The sequence below is a fragment of the Pseudonaja textilis genome, chromosome 17 (genome assembly GCF_049901715.1).
Source record: "Pseudonaja textilis isolate UNSWEBS1 chromosome 17, rPseTex1.2, whole genome shotgun sequence".
NCBI classification, from domain to species: Eukaryota; Metazoa; Chordata; class Lepidosauria; order Squamata; family Elapidae; genus Pseudonaja; species Pseudonaja textilis.
In genome coordinates this window covers 5955345-5975842 of record NC_142006.1, presented here as the reverse complement: position 1 = coordinate 5975842, position 20498 = coordinate 5955345, and the positions used below count along the sequence as shown (strand labels likewise).

Genomic DNA, 20498 nt, shown 5'->3' with positions numbered 1-20498 from the left:
GTCACCAGGCTGTCAATCATTTGGAAGCCTGCACTCACAAACAAAAAAAAATCTCCACACCACAAGCCAGGCAAACACCTTGGCACAAACAGATCCCCCACCGCCGATACCTCCAGCTCAAACACACCCCAACCAGGCACCCAGATGAAACCTAGCTTCCTAACAAAGGATAGCCGTCCATTTACTCGGAGCCAAGCCGCACTAAAAGCCTCCAACACAGGAAACACAATGTTGCCAGCCAACCAAGACACAAAAAGAGCCACAAAACATACAGAGGGTATTAGAAAACACCAGTCAAGCAGAACACAGCAAACTCCAAGACCAATAAACACAGACCAAGTATTTTGAGAGGTTCTTGTCGTGGGAAAATACCCAAACAAAGCTGAATACCATACATGTAAGTACCCGCGAAAACTTAACACACACACACACACACACACACACATCCCATCCTTACTAAGTTATATTCCCTCTCTTATACATTCAAAATCAATCGGTATGTTATTGCTATTGCCACATATTCCAGTTCCTTATTCTTCCGTCTAATCATTCATAAAATAAATTCCAAATCTTATAATACTCTTTTTCAGCCACTTCTCTTGGAGGGCTGCTTCCTGCTGAGCAGCTCTGGGATGTTCCCGGGCCCGGCTCTTCCCTCCCTCCTGCGTCTCCTTTTATTTTTGTGGAAGGCCAGAAGAGCAGGAAGGTGTCAGAGGCACAGAGGCCCCCCAAGACCCTTCCCTCTCTGGGAAAGGGGCCCAGGAGCCCTGCAAAGGCCCTCCTTGCAGGGCTGACTTAAAGGGCAGCCTGAAAACTCAGGCGCAAAAACCCGCCAACTTCGCTCTCCGCTCAGAAGGTTTGGCAGTGTCAGGTCTGCCTGCTCCCTTTGACCACTGGGGCCAAATAAAGACCTCGAGGATCTGGGGAAATTGGTTTGTCACAGGGAAAAGTAGAGAGAAACTTTCTTCCCTTCTCTTCCCCTCCCTCCCTTCCTTTCCTTTCCATTTTCCCCCCCTTTCTTTCTTTCTTTCTTTCTTGCCCTTTTTCTCTTCCACGCACACATGCGGCCCACATACCAAGCAGACCTTCCCACAGGTTCCTCTTCCGTCCCAAGTGGGTCTTGCGGTTTCCACGGGGAGGAAGTGGCTGCCTTCGTCTGCCGGCTATTTTAGCAGGAAGCAAAGGTCCTTTTTCTTTGCCTGTGGTTTTGCCATTTTGGTCAGCTGCCCAATGCAGCCGTCCGGCACAGCCACCGTCTCTCCGAGAGCCGGGAAAGGTGCCTCAGAAACCAAAGGTAAGTGGAGCCCACCTTTGGGGAGGAAAAAGCGGACCACCTGCATTGAAAGCCACTGTAAACTGGAGGACAGGTTAACAGCTGGAACAACACCGTTCTTCTCGTACCCCATCATTGGAAAGGAGGCGTCTGGGTTGTTTTGGGAGGAAGTTTGAAGGGCGATTTGGTCTCTGTTGCCACGCTGCATTCTCACTAGCCTTGCCCAGGTGTGCCTAGAGCAGAGAGGTCGGGGGATACACTGCTCCCATCCAGGGAAGCTCATCGCCCCCTCAGCATAAAAACACAGCAAGGACCTTAGACGTTAGGGAACCCCCCGGGAAAGAAAGCATAGCTGGATTGTGGCTCGATTCCCCCACCTGCAGCCGTTTTCAGGTTAGGCTGGGAGAGGTTCCTGCTTAAAATAAAGTGCCTTTGTCATCTTAAAAGGGAAGGGAAGACACCGAGTCCCTTCTGGTGTGCCAGTTCTGTTTATTTGATTTGCAACTTGCAAGGGAGTTTGCCGTTTCCTCCTCCCTTCAGCCAGAGCCGTGAGTCTCCCAGGTATCACAAAGTCCATCCTTTCCCGTTGGCCAACCTTGTCTGCTCACCCAGGAGGGGAAAATTGCCTGAGCCACCTCCTCCTCCTCCTCTTCCTCCTCCCACCGGAGGGAATGCCAGCCTTTTAAACCAGGATGCCAGCCTGAAGGTGCTGCTGAACCAGAGTTAATTATTGGCAGGCAGGAGAGCCAAGGAGGAGTAGCTTTTGCCCACCCACCCCACACCCTACAGAGCCTTTCCTGCTCTTGGGGAGTCAAAGCCAGGAGCTGTCCAGCGGGTGTCAGACGTTCTGCCCAGCCTGGGCGAAGACCACGAAGCGAGGCCAGCTCTTCTCCAGGACCAGGGTGCTGCCACTCCTCGCGATGCTTCTGAAAAGGTCGGCTCCCGTTCTTTCTTCCCCTGGCTGGCGGGGTCCCAAACTGGGGGTTTGGTATGCCAAGGAAGCTCTCAACCCGCCCCCCCCCCCTCTCTCTCTTTCTTCCCCCCAGTGCCCTGGCACTGACATATGGCACACCGTTTCCATCCCATTGGACTGGTGAGCGGGTGGGCAATGCCAGCCCCCAGCGCTTTCTCTCTCTCTCTCACACGCACACACATATGTACGCATGCCACAGGCTCACCCTCCCCCTTCCTGCCCCCCCCGACCTCCCACCCCCCACCCCGGGGCCCGCAGCAAGATTTGGGATCCGGACCTTTGGGGTAGGGTGGTGGTGGAGGGTGGTACGAAAGGGCAAAGTCCGAACTTTGTCCTTTGTCCCTGCAAGAAGGTGCAATCCTGCAAATATCCGGGCAATAAAAAAATGACATTGCGGGGAATAATAGAACAAATGAACGAAGGACACTTCGAGGGTGATATGGCGGAAGAGGCAGAGCCCAGGGAGGGGCTGCGGAGAGATGGGCTGTGTAGACATTGTGTGGACAATTCCCCCCCACTGCCCCGCCCAGAACCTGTGAGTGCAGGAGGTCCAAATCCCCCTCACGACAAGGCGCACCAGGAAAGATAGGAAAGGCCCCTTTTTCTGCGCAAGGAACATCGTCCTGATGAGGCCCATAGCGAGCGCAGGCGGACATCCCCGGACTTAATAGGTCCGAAGGATGAGCGGAGAACTTTATCAGCTCGGCCAAACTGGATCTTCTGTGGGAAGAGCCGGTCAGAAGGAAAAGCCATAACAGATCCCAGAGGTGGGCGGAACTGACCACTTGAGAGGATCTGGCAAAACTTTGGCCTTTCTGCTGGGGGGCAGGAAGAGCTGCAAGCCACCAACCAGGCCAGGGAGGAGGGGTCCTAACGTTTTCTCTTGTGCTTTCTCTGTCTCTGTCTCTGTCTCTGTCTCTGTCTCTCTCTGTGTGTGTGTATGAGAGAGCGAGCTTAATTTCATCTTTCATACTGCGTTGTACTATACTGGATGGATCCGAGCTTCAGCAGAACGTCTTAAGTGGGTCTGAAGGGAGATTTAATCCTGCCTCAACAAGCTTTGATGCTCCTGGCTGAACTTACTAATGTCGGGGGTGGGAGGTGGCAGCCGCCCTGCCATGATAGCGGTCTTCCAATATTTGAGGGGCTGCCCCAGGGAGGAGGAAAAGGGGTCAAGCTGTTTCCTAAAGCGCCTGTAGGCCAGACAAGGAATAATGGATGGAAACTGAACAAGGAGAGATTCAACCTGGAAATAAGGAGAAGCTTTCTGACAGTGAGAACAGTCAACCCATGGAAGAGAAGTTGCCCTTGGAAGTTGTGGGAGCGCCATCAGAAGAGACTGAACTGCCATTGGTCAGAAATGGTGTAGGGTCTCCCGCTTGGGTGGGCGGGGTTGGACTACATGACCCACAAGGCCCCTTCCAACTCTGATTATCCGTATCTGTAAAAATGTCTGAATGCTCCCCCCTTGCTCTGGGGGCGCCTCTGTGCAGGACAGCTGATATTTTGACTCAACCATCCAGGAATGTCCCCCCTGTGGGTCTCCTTACGGGCTGGGGTTTAAGAGATGTGCCCCAAATCTTCAACTGCCCCCTCCCCAGAGCAGTTTAACGTCCTCCCAGATACTAGGGGCACTTGCCTGGCGAAACCCAAGCGGAAGGAGGGAGGGAGGGAGGGAGGGTGATTTTGGGGCAGAGAGATCCGGATAGGAATTGGAAGAATTGGGGGCAGAGGGGCCTTTTTCCTCCTTTCAGCCGATGCAGGTGTTGATGTGCCATGATGGAGCCTTCTCGGGGGTCGCTTTTGTGGAGGCGGGAGGGTCTGTTCTGCCGGAGGGCCCCTTCTTCGAGGTTTGCCTCCGTCCCGCTCAACCGGCTTAAGTTCGTTGGTTTAAACTAGGGGTCTCCAACCATGGCAACTTTGAAGCCTGGCAGACTTCAACTCCCAGAATTCCCCAGCCTGCAAAGCTTAAAGTTGCCAAGGTTGGAGACCCCTGTGGTTTAAAAGGATTCAGCAAAGGGGGGCTTTCAGGGGGCGGGGGGCTGGATGTTTTATTTAGGCAAGGATCTTCCTCCTTGGGGTGCCTGGGGCTCCTTCCTCCTCCTTCCTCCCTGCCAGGCTCCTGGGTGCAAGCGGGTGGCCACTCCTTTGTGATTCACAAGTGCCAAGAAATAACAACCCGTTCTTCTGAAAGGCAGGCGTTCACACTAGGGGTGGGGGAAGGAAAGAGGCAGAGCAAAGGCCGAAAATGGGAAGCCGGAGCAGGCAGGGAAAGGAGGGAAGGAGCCGGCTCTTTCCTTCGCAAGGGCTGTTTTCCCTTCCGGGAGGAAAGCGCTCCCTTACCTCTTCGGCTTTCCAAAGCGGGGGTGGGGAGGCGGGTGGAGAACTGTGATTCATTATGTTAGAGGAGGGGAGGAGAGAGAGGGAGGGAGAGAGAGAGAGAGAGGAAGGGGGGAGAGGGGAAGGGATGGAGTGAGAGAGAGAGGGAGGGAGAGAGAGGGGGAGGGAGGGAGAGGGAGCCTGAGATGGGGAGGGAGAGAGACAGAGGGAGAGAGAGAAAGGAAGAGGGAGAGAGGGAGGGAGGGGGAGAGAGAGGGAGGGAGATGGAGAGGGAGAGAGAGAGGAAGAGAGAGGAAGAGGGAGGGAGAGAGAGAGGGAGGGAGGGAGAGGAAGAAAGAAAGAAAGGAAGGAAGGAAGGAAGGAAGGAAGGAAGGAAGGAAGGAAGGAAGGAAGGAAGAAAGAAAGAAAGAAAGAAAGAAAGAAAGAAAGAAAGAAAGAAAGAGAGAGAGAGAGATCAGGACCCCTCTAATAAATGTATTTCTCGAGAAAAGGGGCAGAGTGGGCGGCGCAGGGCAGTTTGAGGCAAAAGTGCTGGACGACACGGGGACCAAATATTTTTTTCAGTTGGGACAGCATGTGTGGGGGGAAGGGGTGCAGAGCTTGGTGGGGGGTGGGTGGGCTTTGCATTGGATGAGGAAGCAGCACCAGAAGCCCCCCCCCGCTGGGGGCCCCCCTATGCCTCGCTCCTCTTTGCAGGGAAGTAACTTGCCCCAATTCTGACTGCCCGCTATTTGCGATTGGACTTCAATCCCGGCCCATTCGGGGCTGACGGGAGCAGAAGTTAGCGAGCCCCCCATCCCCAGCCCCCAACACACACAACTTCCCTGGTCACAGCTTTCATTTTTTCAGCCCGTCCCCGTCCCGTCCCTCCCCCCAGGGCCGGCCACTCAGTTCTCAAGAATCAACTGGATCCCTCCCTGCTGTGCTGATCCTTGGACCACCTGCATTTTTGGCCGTGGGGGGGGGTGGGTGGGATACGCCGGCCTCCTCCAGAAGGCCTGCAAAAGGCAGCCTGGCCATTGGATGGAGAAGGCTGGATGAGGTCAAGGCGGCCCTCTAGGGAAGGCGGGGGTGGCTGTGGCCGGCTGCCTGGGAGCCATGTTGGCTCTTTCTGCCAAAGACCGGGGAGATCCTTCCAGCTGCCGCAATGTGGGCCTAATTGGAGCAAAGAGCAACGGAAGGACAGCGAAACCTCAGCATGGCTGGGCGCCTTCTCCCCCGGAGACCCTGCCAAAGCCTCAGAGCCGACTCCGGGGAGAACCGAGAGGGCCTGAAACAGGGGAAGAGAAGGGCGACCTCCTGGGGGGGGGGACCTGCCCTGAGAGCAGCCCTACGGAGAGAAGCCCGAAGCCCCCAGGCCCTTCCCTTCCCCCAGACTCCACCGCAGGGCTCTGGGTCGTTTGCAAGGAGCCCCACAGCCCCGCCGGCAGCTGCACCCCAAGGACAGAAAACCTCTTTTCCCAGGATCCTTTTTGTGTGTGGGGGGGACTTCCTCTTGTCCCAAAGTCCAGAGTCAGAAGCCCCCCCCTCCCTGGGCATAAAGGTGTGGACCCCCCCTGGGCCATCCTCTGTAGCCAGGAGGAAGTGGCCACCAGCGTCCAGGGCTTTCAAAGCTGGAGGTGGTGGTGGGGGCTTGTTTCCCTGCCCTCTCAGCCTCTCCAGGAAGGCCTGGTGGGGGCAGGGGGGTGGGGTGGGGGGGTCAAAAGGAAAACAGGCTGAGCCTGGGTGGGTGGCGGGCAAGCAGACCTCCCAATCCTTTCCCAGGACCGAAAGGGACTCCGGTCCCCCACCAAGCCAAATTCCCTCTTTGAAGCGGTCGTGCCACCAAAACTTTCTTTAAAAACAAGGAATTGGCATTTGGGGGGCATTGTTTGTGCAAAAGGCGGAGCGATGAACCAAGGCCATTGAATATAAGAATTAACTGGGTGGTCCGGAGGGGCTTCCTCCTAGCGGGGAGACCTGACGGAGGCCGGCAAAGCTCGGAGGAATTCAGAAGTGTTAGAAGAGGCAAAGCCGCCAGAGATGCCCCCAGCCCAGCCCAGCCCGGCGCAGATTTGCCAGGAAGGCTTCAACGCGCTGGGCAGTCCCCGTTGGGCCATGTTAGGACCCCACAAATGCACTGCTCCCCCTCCCCAATTGATTTTTTTTTAAAAGGAAAGTCCTGACCTTAACCTCTTCCAAGCGTTCTTGGGTGCAACGTTTTTTCCCAATAAACACAAGCGGCTATTTCGTACTTAGAACGGAAGCCAATCCTGCACTGTTTACTGTTTGCGCTCCAAGAAAGTCAGGGCTGCTATTCTGAATTTTTAAAAAAAATATGTTTATGTAAGGATGAAGAGAACATAAGTCTTTCTTTCCTGGCTGCAAATCTGTCCATCATGACTAGAAGGGCACGACTAGGAAATACTCTGCCATTGTCAGGAGGATAACCTATCCTTGTTAAAGGGATTAAGATTTAAAATCTTTAAACGCATTCCACAAGCATTTGAACCCTGCACACACCCATGTCCTTCACCGGCAGGGTATTTGAAACAGACCACAGGGAGGGGGAGAACTTTTTTTCTTTTTTTAAAAAAAAGGAGCTTTTCTTTAACAGCACCGTCTCTGGACTTTGGTAACTCTTTCTGGTGCTTACGACAGTTTACAGGCAAGGTCAGGTGTTACAATATCTGTGGGAAAGGGAAGTAGCACTTCCTAGGGCTGGCTGGGGTGGGGGGGGACCTTCCCAGAGACCCCACCCCACTCACGGATCTTCCCTGGGCCGACTTTGAGGGCAGTGGGATCCCTGCATTTCTCCCCAAAGCTTAATGTTGCTTCGAAAATTCAGATCCTCAGAACTTTTGAAAAGTTTATCGTTCATAAAGTACCTCAGTTTTTTGGGGGTTTAGTCTGGTTGGGGGGGGGGGGGGGACAGACCCCTCCCAGCCCAATGCTCAATATTCAAAATAAGTTAATCAATCAATCACCTCCCTTCTTTCCCTCCCTATCACCGTCTTTCCCTTTCCTGGACTTTTTCAAGCCATCAAACTATCTGGGGATCTGGGGACCTTTGCGGCAAAAGAATTCGGCTCCAAAATTGAGAGGGTCAGAAATCCGAAGGTTGTTGGTTTTTTTTTCCCCCAGCTGTTGATATTTTTTATTTTTATTTTTTGGTTTTGAGGGACAAAGGCAAGGGAGAAGGATGGGCTCTGGACTAGCATTAGGAAAGCAAACTCTGTTCTACCGCAGCTTAACCGAGAAGCCCCACGGGACTAGATGCGGGCCAATCATTTTAAGGCGAGACTGGACCATCTGGAGATGAAGAAGCTCCCTTCCTTTGCCTACCCCCCCACTTCCCCCACCCCACCCCCGTCTGCTGCCCTGTCAAAACATCATTTCCCAGCCAGGAGAAAAACGGCTCCACCTTCCGACTCTCTATTCCCGACCTCAGATTTACCAATAGGAATTCCATTCGCCAGTTTTCTGTGAGGAAAACATGGAAACGTGGCAGGCAGCCTTGGGATGGAGGGAAAGAGCGCAGGGAAAATAAGAAAGCACTCCAAACACGGTTTCCTCCGATGGCTCTTTCGACTCCTACGTTGCCCGACTTCTTCTTTTGACCAGTTTGCTCTTCTTCAGCTTCTGGCGGGAAGCACTGTCAATGATGCATCCAGAAGAGGAGACAACGAAACGGGGCTTAGTTTTGACAGAAAAGGCTGGAAAGCTTTCCTTTTGTGCAAATCTGCCCAGTTCGGCAGAATCAAGCCCTGCCTGTTATTTCCCTCCTCTATTTTTGCAACCTAGAGAGGTCAACTTCAGCATTCGGTGCGTATGTGCTCTACAATTATTTTACTTTGCCCGCCTGCCCCTCTGGCTTAAGCGGCCGTTTCTACTTTCTCCTTCTCTGGTTATTCGCCTGCTTTTGTGTTTTGGTTTTAAACGTGTTTAAGAAATCTCTTCGCCTTGTTCCCTGCTTTTTCTATCTTTGTCTGCCCAGAGTGCTTTACAAAAGCAGAGTTATCTCTGTATCTCTGTCCCGCTCCTCCTCCTAATGGTGGGATTCTTTAAATAAAGGTAGGATTGTTTCATGGACAACACAGCAGCGTTGGGAAGCGAGAACGAAGGGAAGTTTGGTTCTTGGCCGTGCAGTATTAAGAGGCACACGATGGAGAAAGAGAGAGAAAGCAAATCCTCCTGCTGTAGAAGGAGGCAGGCAGGAAATGGAATTCAGAGCATTGTAAGAGAATCTTAAAAGTTTGGAGATGGTGCATGAAGGTTGGGGTTTGATTTATAGATTGGGGGAAGAGGCAGGGGTGTTTTGAAGCAGGAACTTAAATGTTTTCATAATTGGGGCGGGAAGAAGTGGAGGTTTTCCCTTTTTAAAAAATGGACATCGTGGGGGGGAAAGGCGGAGAACTTTTGCGTGCTTCCCTCTTCAAACCTGCGTTTAGAGCTCCAGATATATTTGCCACATTGGTAAATATGAGCTGTTGTTATTATTTTTTTCTCCCCTGACTTAAGAGCGAAGGCTGGAGGCTTTTCACTGTGGGAACAGCTTCAAATAGCCCGAGGCAGGAAATTTGACTATTTGGAGAGGCAATTTGACTAATAAAACAGTACACTATGAAAACTGGTTTTTTTTTTTTTTTTAAGTGAGGAAATGGAACCTGAAAATACTTCTTGGTTCGATTCGGCCTCCCTTTCGGGAGCTGGACTTCACCTCCCTGGCCTTCCTTAGTCGTTGTTCTCCAACTCATCATTGTGCTGGTTGGACAGGGGGACCGAGTGGGGGGATTGGCCCAAGGGCTGGGGGTCAAGAGAGAGAGAGAGAGAGAGAGAAAGAGAAAGAGAGAGAGAAGGGGCTAAGGAGAGCAAACTCAAGCAAGGAGCTCCTGCGCTCTTTAACTGGGGTGCTAAAGCAAAGCCTCTTTTCCGCCTTGGCCTCAAAAGAATCACCCCTGGAGCGATCCTGCTGTTGCTTGGGTCAAATAAGGCCAAGTAAACAGGCCCAAGACTTGCTGGCCAACCAATTGATGGGACGGGTTATATTATTATTATTATTATTATTATTATTATTATTATTATTATTATTAGGCTCTGCCTTACTGGTTTGCCTCATTCAAAGCCCAGATATCAGGATGTCCAGGGGCATTTTTATGGCCTTGAAAACTCAACTGAGGTTGCAGGCCCCGCTGCCGTGCCCAGACCTAGACTTGGAGGGAGTATGGAAAAAACCATGGTTCCCAGCCAGTATCTCTTCTGGGAAACATCCACACCCCCTCATTGCTTCAGTCTATTTCCCCTAGCAGGTTGGGGCGTAACTGAAAATCGGTAGGCAAAATTAAGATGTTCTACTTGCCGGTTCCTGCCCTTTGGAGGCAAAAAAAGGGGTGGGGTGAGGAGGAGAAGGGAGAGGAAAGGAGAAATTAGGTTTTGTATGCCTATTACTTTGATAATGCTACGTTGCAATAAGAAATAGCGCGATTGCAGATCACCTTGTTAGGTAAGCCAAAGCCCTGTGTATCTTAAGCCAATATTTGCATACCTGGATTCCTGCTAGCCTTTGCTCCGAATCTTGAAGGCTGCAAGTTGGGCTCGGGGGAAGCTCCCTGATAACCCTCTTTAAGTCTTGGCCAAAGAGCCTCTGAACCCCTTGAGGAATATGTTTTTAGGGAGAAGCAGAGGTGCTCTTGCCCATTTGATCCGAAGGGAAGATTTGCCACAATGAGATTAAGTTTTGGATTTATTTGGGGGGAGGTTAGATGACTAGACGGGGAGGAACGGTCACAGGGATGAACGGTCAATCCCCCAAACATTAAGGCTTCTAAGACAGACCTTAGGCCCCTCAGACGAGCCACATCCTGTCAGAAAATAACTTCAGGACAGCCTGACTATAAACAAACAGTACGAGCGAAATGCTAGGGAATGACGTAGGCAAAACTCACCAACCTGGTCCATAAAACTCACCACTCGTCCAAATCTAATTCAAATAAAAGCACTGAAAACGTTAAAAGGTGGGAGGGAAGGGAGGCTTTTATAGCAGAATGGTTCAAATGTAAACGGAAGGGAGCAACTGACTCAGCTGAGGTGCGTTCCGTGCAAAAGGAGGCTCACCTTTAGTCAAGATGTCTAAAAGGGCAGCCACAGATAATCTTTTAGAGTTTCTGTTTGTTTTTGTAACAGCCACCAGGCACTCGAATGTTCTTCCTTGGAAGGAGGAAACGTGGGGGATATTTTTCCAGGTGAATCTGAGCAGGTTAAACCTGAGCTGAGCCAGAGCCTGCTTAACAAACCGGGTTGCCAGCATTTGGTCCAGAACCACGAAGTGGGATGTGGCCCAAATCCAACCATCCCTTCCCCGTCCTCTGAGTTGAGTTGACCCCATCTCTCTCCAGGAGAGGCACAAGGGTCAAGGGAAAAGGTGCCCAAACTGGGTCACAGAAAAGTTGGCCACCAGCGCTGGCAAAGGCGGGAGCAGGCTTGGCCTCTTGGGATGGCCGAACCTCCCCTTCACCAACCAGGCCGGCTGGCACAACAGCCCTGGAGCTCAGCCCTGGAGATGGATGCACAAAGCAGACCACTGAGCAAGGGATAACTTTAAAAAGAGGAGGTGGCTGAAGGGCCCCCAATAGGTGGAGGGCTGGGCTGCCCAAGTGGGAGGCACATAGAGATGCTCAAGTGGAGGCTTGTGGCGCATCACGTCGCGCTGTGTGGCTGCGGAGAGACGCAGAGCCCGAACCATCTTTGTTGATACGTCGGGCTTATTACCAGAAACGTACAACCTGACTTTAAATATTTATTTGGGGCTAACGACAAAGCCAAAGAAGGTGGCCTCGTTTTAGCCGCCTGAAGTTTGATCTGGAGCCTTGGAGGAAGCAGCAGCCGTGGCGAGTTCGGGGTCCACGTGACTCAGCCCAGGGGGACCAAAACGGCAGCTCAGGGAAAGAGGGGTGGGGGCATTCCAACAGGGGAATTTGTGGAAGCTCGGCTGCCAGGAATGTGTGCCACCGGGACCTAATGCTGTGCGTTGCCAGGCATGGGCAGTTAAGTCTGCTTCTAGCCCACCAAGACGGTGGAACCCCCCCCCCTTCTAAGGTCAACTCACAAGCCAAGGAAAGAAGGGAGGGAGGGAGGGTGGGTGGGTGGGAGGGAAGGAGGGAGGGAAGAAGGGAAAGAGAGAAAGGGTGGGGGGAGGAAAGGAGGGAGGGTCTGGCTATGAACCTTTTGGCCAAGGTGGCCCAAAAAGGCAGCCACAACCATCAACCTCTCAGGAGACTTTTTTTTGCACGGCAGTTTGGAATTGAGTGGTTCTAAAATGTCTTCCGTGGTCTAGGACCGTTGCAGCGTCTGTGGGTGTCCTAGGTGTTTCTCAGCAGGAAAGGCACTTTTTCCCCCCCCCCAGGCTTGAGTTCAGGATCGTCGCAGATAACTCTCCTGCGGATTTTTTGGGGGTAACGCCCTCTCCGGGAAGGCCGCGAGAGTTTCTAAAAGAGGCCTTCCCCGCCCCCCAGTAAACAGCCACAAAACAGAGCCTCTGGTCTGGCGTGTATTTCTGTGTTTTTCTCAAAGAGCAGCTGCCTTCCTCCCTTCCTCCTGGGAGAAACCAAAGGTGTTCAGCTTCCCAGCTGCTCTTCTTAAAGTCAGTCGGAGAAGAGAGGCTGAATCTCCAGGCTGCCTCTTTGCCTTCCGGACTCGGAGCTTGCCCCGATGCTGGTTTTCCGTAGGACCCCCTGAGCAAAGGCCATCTTGACGGTCCCCGCTGGTCAGGCATGGCAGCAGGGATCCCGTCTTTTGGCCCCCAAGTCGGCTCCTGGAAGGGAAGGCCCTGGGGCAGGCTCTCCCTCAGAAGGAGGTGGCACAGAGGAAAACGAGGGTGCGGAAGGGAGGAAAAAAAAACCCACGTTTCCAAAATCTTTCTGAAGGTGGAACAGGACAGAGCCGAGAGGCCGGGCCCTTAAATGAAGCTGGTTGCCAGGGACCAAGTACTTAGTTCCTTCCAAGTAACCACATCAAAGCTTGCCTTGCATGTTACCGTGACCAGAGCGGAGCAGCCAGAGGCCGAAGTCAAGGTATTGTTCAGATCTTCTCCGGGTCTGGCACATCGCTGGGACTGCAGCTCCCATCCTCCCCAGCCAGCATGGGTTGGAGAGCCGGATGTTGAGGAAGGCTGCTCTCAGACTTCGAAGGGCAGGTGCCAGCCCTTGAGTGGGCAGAGCCTTTACCTAAAGTGAATCTACCTAGCCAACTTTCTTTCTTTCTTTCTTTCTTTCTTTCTTTCTTTCTTTCTTTCTTTCTTTCTTTCTTTCTTTCTTTCTTTCTTTCTTTCTTTCTTTTAAATATGTTTTTATTGAGTTTCCTTTGTTACATAATTTCAACAGCATTCTTGACATCTATACAGGTTCTCAACTTAAGTATCTTAACACATTATATTACATTTGTCTAATATTGGATAATAACTAACTATAATTATTCTTATATTCTTGTATAATTTATAGATTTACATTTTACTCTCTGAAGGATTATTACGATTAGATTCCTGGTCTTATTTCTTAGTTCTGTTCGTTAACCATTCGTGCCATTTATTCCAAATGAAGAAAAACCCATAGTCGTCTTTCTTTCAATTTCAACGTTAACAGATTCATTTCAGCACTTCCCGTTACTTTATGTATTATTAATTCTTCATTAGGGACATTGGGGTTTTTTCCATACTTGTGCAAAGGCTGTTTATACCTGGCCAATTTTCTGCCTTCGCTGGAGATGGCTCTCTTGGAATGGAAGGCTGGGCTGCTGCCTCCTCCTCCTCTTCCTCCTCCTTAGATCAGCATCTGGGTTTTGGTCTGGGAATGCAAGGTGGCTAACCTCTGGCTCTTTCTCTCCATCAAGGATGACGCTTTCTCAAGGAAAGGCAATTCTCTTATGGATATCCGTGCTCGCCCTCTTATCGCTGGCCATTTCCACCTACCTGGTCAGGTAAGAAAGCCAGGCACATTCTTGGCCACCTGAATGTATTGTTCTTGCTCTACCAGCTTCCTTTGGACGGCAACAATTCTGGCAAAGGCTAACCCAGCCCGGCCGTGCCTTATTTCCATCTCCCTTTTAAGGCTGACAGGCTCATCGGGGTTCCCTTCATTTTGAGCACAAGAAGGGAGAGAATCCCCATAATGGTTAGGAAATCAATATGTCCCTTGAACAATGAACACTTCGCTAATGTTGCGACAATCAACCGTACAGATTAAGGAGATGGGAGGGATCTGGAAAAACCATGCCAGGTATCACGTGTGGCAGAAATGGGTGGTTCTTGCGGAGAGAAGCACACGGAGGAAGTGTGGCCCCAAAAGTCTTTACGCGGAAACTCGGCCTGTTGCGCCATCAGCACAGCTTTCTGGGGTGATCAGACCTGTGTCTGTTTGGCATGTCGCATTTCAACCTCTGAGAGCTGCACCTGAAAGGTTGGAGAAAGCTCCACGTGCACCGCCTACTTTCAGTGTGAAATCTCACACACTCCTGAACGCTTCAGGATGCAGCCTATTCCCTCTGATCACATGTGTCCAGGGGTGGGATTCAAATTTTTTAGCGTGGGGTGGCACAGCTTCCTCCCGCGAAGCAGTAAGACAGCGAAGGGGATCCCAGCACAGCTGATCGTCGGAACAGCTGATCGTTGGGAAGGGGGGGAAAAAGGAAATACCTTAAGGAGTGACTGGGCGGGAGAGAATGCAGTCAGCGATGTCGGGCAGGGGCGTAATGTTGTCCATGCGTGATAAGGACTGACTGGGCGGAGAGGGGCGGGGACACAATTTGCCGATTCTCCAAAATCATAACGCAGAATCATAACAACCGGTTCTATAGAACCGGTCTGAACCGGTAGAATACCACCCCCTGCGTGTGTGCCATATTGGAATGGAGGAAGGACGAGAAGTTGCTTTCGTCTGCCAAATTTAAAGGCGGTCCGATTGCAGCTTTCCGATTATCCAACTCCTTAAATCAAAGACCGCCCTCTCCAGGTCAGCCGAAGGGGTTGCAGACCTAACGGGCCTGTCCAGCAAGGAACTGAACTCCTTGGAGAAGACTATTGGAGGAAGGGAAGGTCGGCGGGGGTCTGTGCAAATAGAGCGGTTGCCCGACAACCTCAGGGCTGCTTTCTCTCCGGCTGTTTGGTCTCCTTCAGGCTTGTCCCGAGATCACCCAGATGTTTTGGACTAGAGTTCCCGGGCGGTTCTGAGCCAAGCACCATGTCAGGTTGGAGTTCTGGAGGCTCCAGGTTTCCGGAGCGAGAGCTTCCAATCCCCACCTGGGGGCGGAGACAGCCAGGTGTTTCTGCAGAACACACGTTCTGCCCATGCCAAGCCAAGTAATGAGAAGTGATGGACGGCTGGTGTTTACCTGGCCGTTACAGGCAGATGACCTTGAGATAGTCAGAAGGTGTGTTTGTTTTCTTTTCAACAGGGATGAGAAAGGGACCTTGATGGACAGCACCAGCGCCGAGTAAGTCTCCTGCTGCGGTTACTTTTGCTGGCTCCAGTCCGTTTGTGACACTTCACACCACCCAAAATGAGTCACGGCTCACCTGGCAATGCCCGCCGGGCAGAATAAGGGTGTTTTTACCCACCCCCACAGGCTTTAGGAATCGAGGTGCTATTGACACAATCTCACCACACGGGCGTGGCCTTTCTTGCAACTGCCCTCCGGTGCCAATGGGCGTTCGACTCATTTCCTCTTCCCTCTTTGCGAAAGGGGCAGGATTGGGCTGCTGCCCGGGACTCGTTGAGCCCCTCCAAAGACTGACAGCCGGCTGAGCTTCTCAGCCCCCTGAAGTAGCCCCGTGCAGATGAGCAGGGGCTCTGGGAATGCCAGGGACACGGGGGCGACCGGAAAGCGGGCAGGGCAAACTATGTCACATTTCATGCTCTCACTGAGCGCTTTCAAAACAGCTGTTAATCTTCTTCTGCTTCGATTGCCGCTGCGGCTGCTGCGTCAGCCTCCTGTTGCTGGCATGTGGGCCCAGGCATTGCTACAGCCAGTGACTAGCAGACCCAGTTCCCCTTTCCTGGACATCCTCCCTCCTTGAGAGTGGAAGCGGAGGCGGCCGATGGCCAACTGCCTCTTATTTGCCTCTGGTGTAGCCGTTAACCCCTCTTCCACTCCCAGAGGGACTGGTGACTTTTGCACACAGCTGACAAAGCGCTGTGGGGCTTTGCACAATTAGGAAAGAAAAACCACCCAAGCCACCTTTCTCAACAGTGGGCTTTCCCGCTTGCAAAACGGGCCCCGTGGGGAGCGCCAACCAATGCAACTGACAAAGGACCGACCCAGCAGCCCAAGAGGCCTCCAAACTTGGCCAACTTGAAGACTCGTGGACTTCAACTCCCAGAATTCCTCCTCCAGTCATGTCAGCTCGGGAATCCTGGGAGCTGAAGTCCACAAGTTGCCAAGTTTGGGGGGCCTCTGCAGTAGCATAAGCTCGATGGCGGCATTCTTCCTGCAGCATGACAGCAGAGTGCGGCTCCCCGAGCAAAGTCAGCCTGGTGGGTGGGTGGGGGATCCACCCCTTGTCCTGCCAAGCCAGGCCCACCCCCCAATCTTGCTGAGGTCCACTCCGCCCCCCTCTCCCCCCAGCACAGGGGCCCTAACTCTTGCCCAGCAGAGGAGTCCAACAGACACCTCCCCCCCTGCCCACCCCCGGGTAGTAGCCACGCCAGATTCCAGCCTCCCCTGCGGTATTATTCGACTCCTGGCGCCACCTTGCAACGTGCCCAAATGGTTTCCTTAGAAATCATTCCCTTTGGCGTGGTGAAGAATAAGAAAATGTGCCTGTAAGGAACTGGAGCCAAAAGAGGGTGGGAAAAAAAAAAAAGCGTTACCTTTGACTGGATAGAAAGCCGACAGACCAGAAAGGGGAAAACAATGACTTCAAAAGGAGAGGGGTGCCTTTGTTTGCTTTTGCTAAAAGGAAAGTTGGCTGCCTGAGTGACAGCCGATGATGGTGACAGGATAGACTTGGCCTCTCCCTGGTTCAGTTTTCTAGCAAAGAGAAACACCTGAACGACAGCTTTTTGCAGCAAGCTGTGGGTGGGAGGGGGCAGTGACGGCGGAGATTTTTGGTTTTTTTTTTTCAATCCTCCACGTCTTGGTTGTCCCAAAAGGGCTTTCCCAAAAGGACAGCACGAGACCCGAAGAAGCTTCTTGGATGAGAAGCGAAACATTTCCAAGGAAAGGGGAAAAAAAAAAAAACCCAAGAAAGCCCCGTTGCCTTTTTGAACAGCACCTTCCGATTCCTTTCTCCTCTGTTGCAGAGGTGAGCTTCCGACCGAAGAACCGAAAGAGTTGCCGCTGAGCAGCTGGTTTCACCCAAGGTAAGAAGCCTGTTTGGGCTTGAAAGGGAGACGGGGCGGCCTTCCTCCAAGCTTCCTCCTTTCCTGTCCTAGTCAAAGGTTCTTGAGATATGACGAGGGCTTTTTAACCCACAATGAGAAGCTTCTTGGCAGAGGAGACGCTCCGAGGCCCAGAATCCCCAAAGGAACAAAGGGGGCAGCGTCTCTGCGTCTCTCCGGCAGGGCAAAACCCCGACGCAGCTTCTCACTCCTGCAAAACCAGAGCGGAAGGCTACCAGTTAAGCCAGCAGCACAGGAGGGTCTCCTGGCCAAAAAAAAAAAGAGAAACAACCCACCTGGCTTCCTTCCTTCCAAGTGTCAGTTTGCAGGGCGGCTGGCTCAGCCGGAAGGGGCAACCGGCGCTCAGCTTGGAAGCCGCCCCGGCCTGCCTCGCCCGGAGAAAGAAGCCCAGCTGGCTGGAAATAGCCGGCGAAAATGAAAACGCGGGAAAAGGAAGCCGGGGAAAGGCTTTAAATTAAATCCAGAGGAGGAGGTTGTTTCCCAAACATCTGGCTCCTATCAGCATGCTGAAAGGCACCAATTTTCCCCACTTCCTGACGCTCCCTGGCAAACATTTTAACGTGAGGTTGGAGAGCTTCAGCCAAGTCCCCCCACAGCCTTCCTTCGGTCTGGGATTTCTAACCGTGTCTCCAGTAGGGAAGAATGGGGGTGCCTACTGCCCCCCTCATACGCATTTTGGAAGTGTGAGGGTTGGGGCTGGGTGAGAGTCAGCTCATCCAAAGGGCGGCTGAGACGACCAGGGAGCGACGCTCATCTGTGTTTTTCTCTTTCTGCCCCCGGCAGCGCACGGACAGAGGTCTCCACCATGAGCCTGTGGTCAGCCCCCATCGTGTGGGATGGGACGTTCGAAAGAGACATCCTCAACTCGCACTACAAGCGGCGGAAAGTCACCGTGGGGCTGACCGTTTTCGCCATTGGGAAGTAAGTGCCTGGTCCGGCCGCTTTCGCTAAGAAAGGGCCGCTGAGGAGGAGGAGGAGGAGGAGGAGGCCAGAAAAACCCATCCAAGAGCTTCAGCCCTGCTGGCTGGGCTGGGCTGGCTAGAACCTGCCCCACCCGGAGAAGCCCCCTCATCCCAGCCGCCTTTGCTTTCCCCTTCCAGGTACCTGGACAAATACCTGAAGGACTTCTTGGTTTCCGCCAACACCTTCTTCATGGCGGGCCACCAGGTCATCTTCTACATCATGGTCGATGACCTGCTCAGAGTGCCCAAGGTCAAACTGGACCCTCAGCGGACGCTGAAGCTTATCTCGGTCAAGCAGGAGAACCGCTGGCAAGACATCAGCATGATGCGCATGAAGACCATCGGGGACCTGATCGAGCAGCGCATCCGCTTCGAGGTGGACTTCCTCTTCTGCATGGACGTCGACCAGGTCTTCAGGAGCCACTACGGGGTGGAGACCCTCGACACATCCGTGGCTCAGCTCCATGCCTGGTTCTACAAGGCACAGAGGAACCTCTTCACCTACGAGAGGCGCCCCGAGTCAGCCGCGCACATCCCCTACGAAGAGGGGGACTACTACTACCACGGGGCAGTCTTTGGGGGCACCCCGCTGCAGGTGCTGAACCTCACCCGGCAGTGCTACCAAGGCATCCTTCAGGACAAGGACCGGGAGGTGGAGGCCATCTGGCACGACGAGAGCCACCTCAACAAGTACTTCCTGCTCAACAAGCCCACCAAGCTGCTCTCCCCTGAGTACTGCTGGGACTACAATATCGGCCCCCAGCCTCAAATCCACAATGTAAAGTTGTCCTGGATGCCTAAAGAATACCACAACGTCAGAGACAATATTTGACCTGCCCCAACCCCCCCTTGCGTGGACTAGAGCTGGCCTGCAGCCACGGACATTTGAAGGGCCCGGCTGAGCCTCACTCCGTCGCCCCCTGCGGAAGATAAGGAGGGCCAAGCTGGGGCCCCAGAGGGGCTGCAACAGTGAGGAAGAGTCCAGCTGTCCTCTGACCCCTTCGACCCCCTTCGTTTCGCTCCGCATTTGCTCAGCCTCTCTCTCTTTTTCACCCGTGGCGACTTGTGGGGTGAGGTCTTCCTCCTGGCTGAGCTTCTCTCGTTTGGAGAACCCCTTCGCTCAGAGAGAGAACCTAGCTGGGCTTCGTCGACATTTAAACCTCTGTATGCCTTTCACCCCCAGAGCAAGTGAATGTAGACCAAACAGCTCATCCTTTCTTTTAGATCGGACCGTTTTGTCTCAGACTCTTTTGGGTGCTTGGGACTTTTGGCAAGAGTCTTCTCGGGCACACAGAGGCCGTCCCTGGTGGTCCCAAGATTTCACCCCCGCATGGGAGGAGAAGCCAGGGAAGGAAAGGCACCCATCCACAGCAGGCAGGGTGTCCAGAGGAAGCCCCAACAAGGCCCTCTTTTCAGATTCCACCCGATCTCCTTCCGGGAGCCACACAGAGCCAATCTCTCTGCTTTCTCTTCCCTAAAGCTTCGTTTTTCAAAATGGGGCGGTTTTCTTCTTCTTCTTTCCCCCTCCTGGGGATTCAAATATGCACACCGAAGCACCCCAGGTGGGTATTTGTGCCTCTCTGCTGTCCCAATAACAAAGCACACCAAAGTTGGCAGCCTGGACCAAACTGAACAAAAGCCGTCGCTTTTGTCCCTGTGTCGGAACAGCGGACGGAGGAGCACTTTGTCCCTCTTGCCACCTGCCAAGGTGCCCGGCTCACCTTTGTTTGTTGAAACACCTGTCTGCCAGCTCATTTTACAAGCTCATTTGCACGAACTCGGAACCCTGCTACGTGTGTACTTGAGCATGCCATCCCCTGGACTGATGGGGATCCTTCCATCCTTTCCCTTTGGTCGTTTCTTCTCACCCTTGTGGTCCCAAAGATTTTGGCAGACCTGCACGGGGGACGCTGCTGCTCAGGGGCCTGAGTTAAGAGGGGACTCAACAGGCCCCTCTACCTGCAGCCCGAGGGAGCCTCCTCGAGTCCCTCATCTGGAATATTCAGGGGTCCGGTTTCAAAACCGTCTTCATCTTGAAGGTTCAGTCAAGCTCGTGCCTGGCACTAGGTCCCTCTGCCTTGGTTTACCCCACACAAACACACCCGCCATCAACTGAAGAGATTTATGAACTGGTTGTACCTTGTGCAGGTGATAGGCCCGGAAACCTGGCTTGCCTAACTACCTTTAGAAATCGGCACCTTAATTTATTGCCTTGTAAATGACAAAACATTAAAGTCTAATCTTAACTTCGGCTGGTCTTTTGAAGTGGGAATGAGCAGAGAGAATCGTGGCTGGAAATTCCCAGGTCTCACAGCGGGAGGAGGAGGAGGTGTGGGGAGGAGAAGGAGGAGGAAAAAGATGAAGTCGAAGCCCTTTGAGGGGAGGAAGTGAGCTAAAGGGTCTCAGGGAGGACTCTCAGGCACCATTGAGGGGAGGCCCCATACAGGAAGGACAGCAGTTCCTGGCAGAAATACTTCCGTGTCACAATTTTGCAAACTTCCTGAGCTCTACAAGAGGGTTCTGCAACTGACTGACCGGATGTGGGACTCTTAATCCAGGGGGAAGCTCTGGGCCTGAGAGGT

At 52.9% G+C, this 20498-nt stretch overlaps 1 protein-coding gene across 3 annotated transcripts; it reads left to right on the top strand.

The window, feature by feature from the left end:
- The first annotated feature begins 1937 nt into the window (after positions 1 to 1937).
- On the top strand, positions 1938 to 20166 carry GLT6D1 (glycosyltransferase 6 domain containing 1). 3 transcript variants are annotated; one of them, XM_026712351.2, is made up of 6 exons: positions 1938 to 2207; positions 13449 to 13535; positions 15009 to 15047; positions 16856 to 16915; positions 17738 to 17875; positions 18055 to 20166. In XM_026712351.2, exons 1-6 carry the CDS (start codon positions 2194 to 2196, stop codon positions 18746 to 18748), a joined length of 1032 nt encoding a protein of 343 aa, XP_026568136.1. In that variant the 5' UTR covers positions 1938 to 2193; the 3' UTR covers positions 18749 to 20166. The 3 variants fall into 3 exon arrangements, with proteins under 3 accessions (XP_026568136.1, XP_026568134.1, XP_026568137.1); XM_026712349.2 differs by lacking the exon at positions 1938 to 2207 and adding an exon at positions 8043 to 8390; XM_026712352.2 differs by lacking the exon at positions 1938 to 2207 and adding an exon at positions 12488 to 12634.
- Positions 20167 to 20498: the final 332 nt, after the last annotated feature.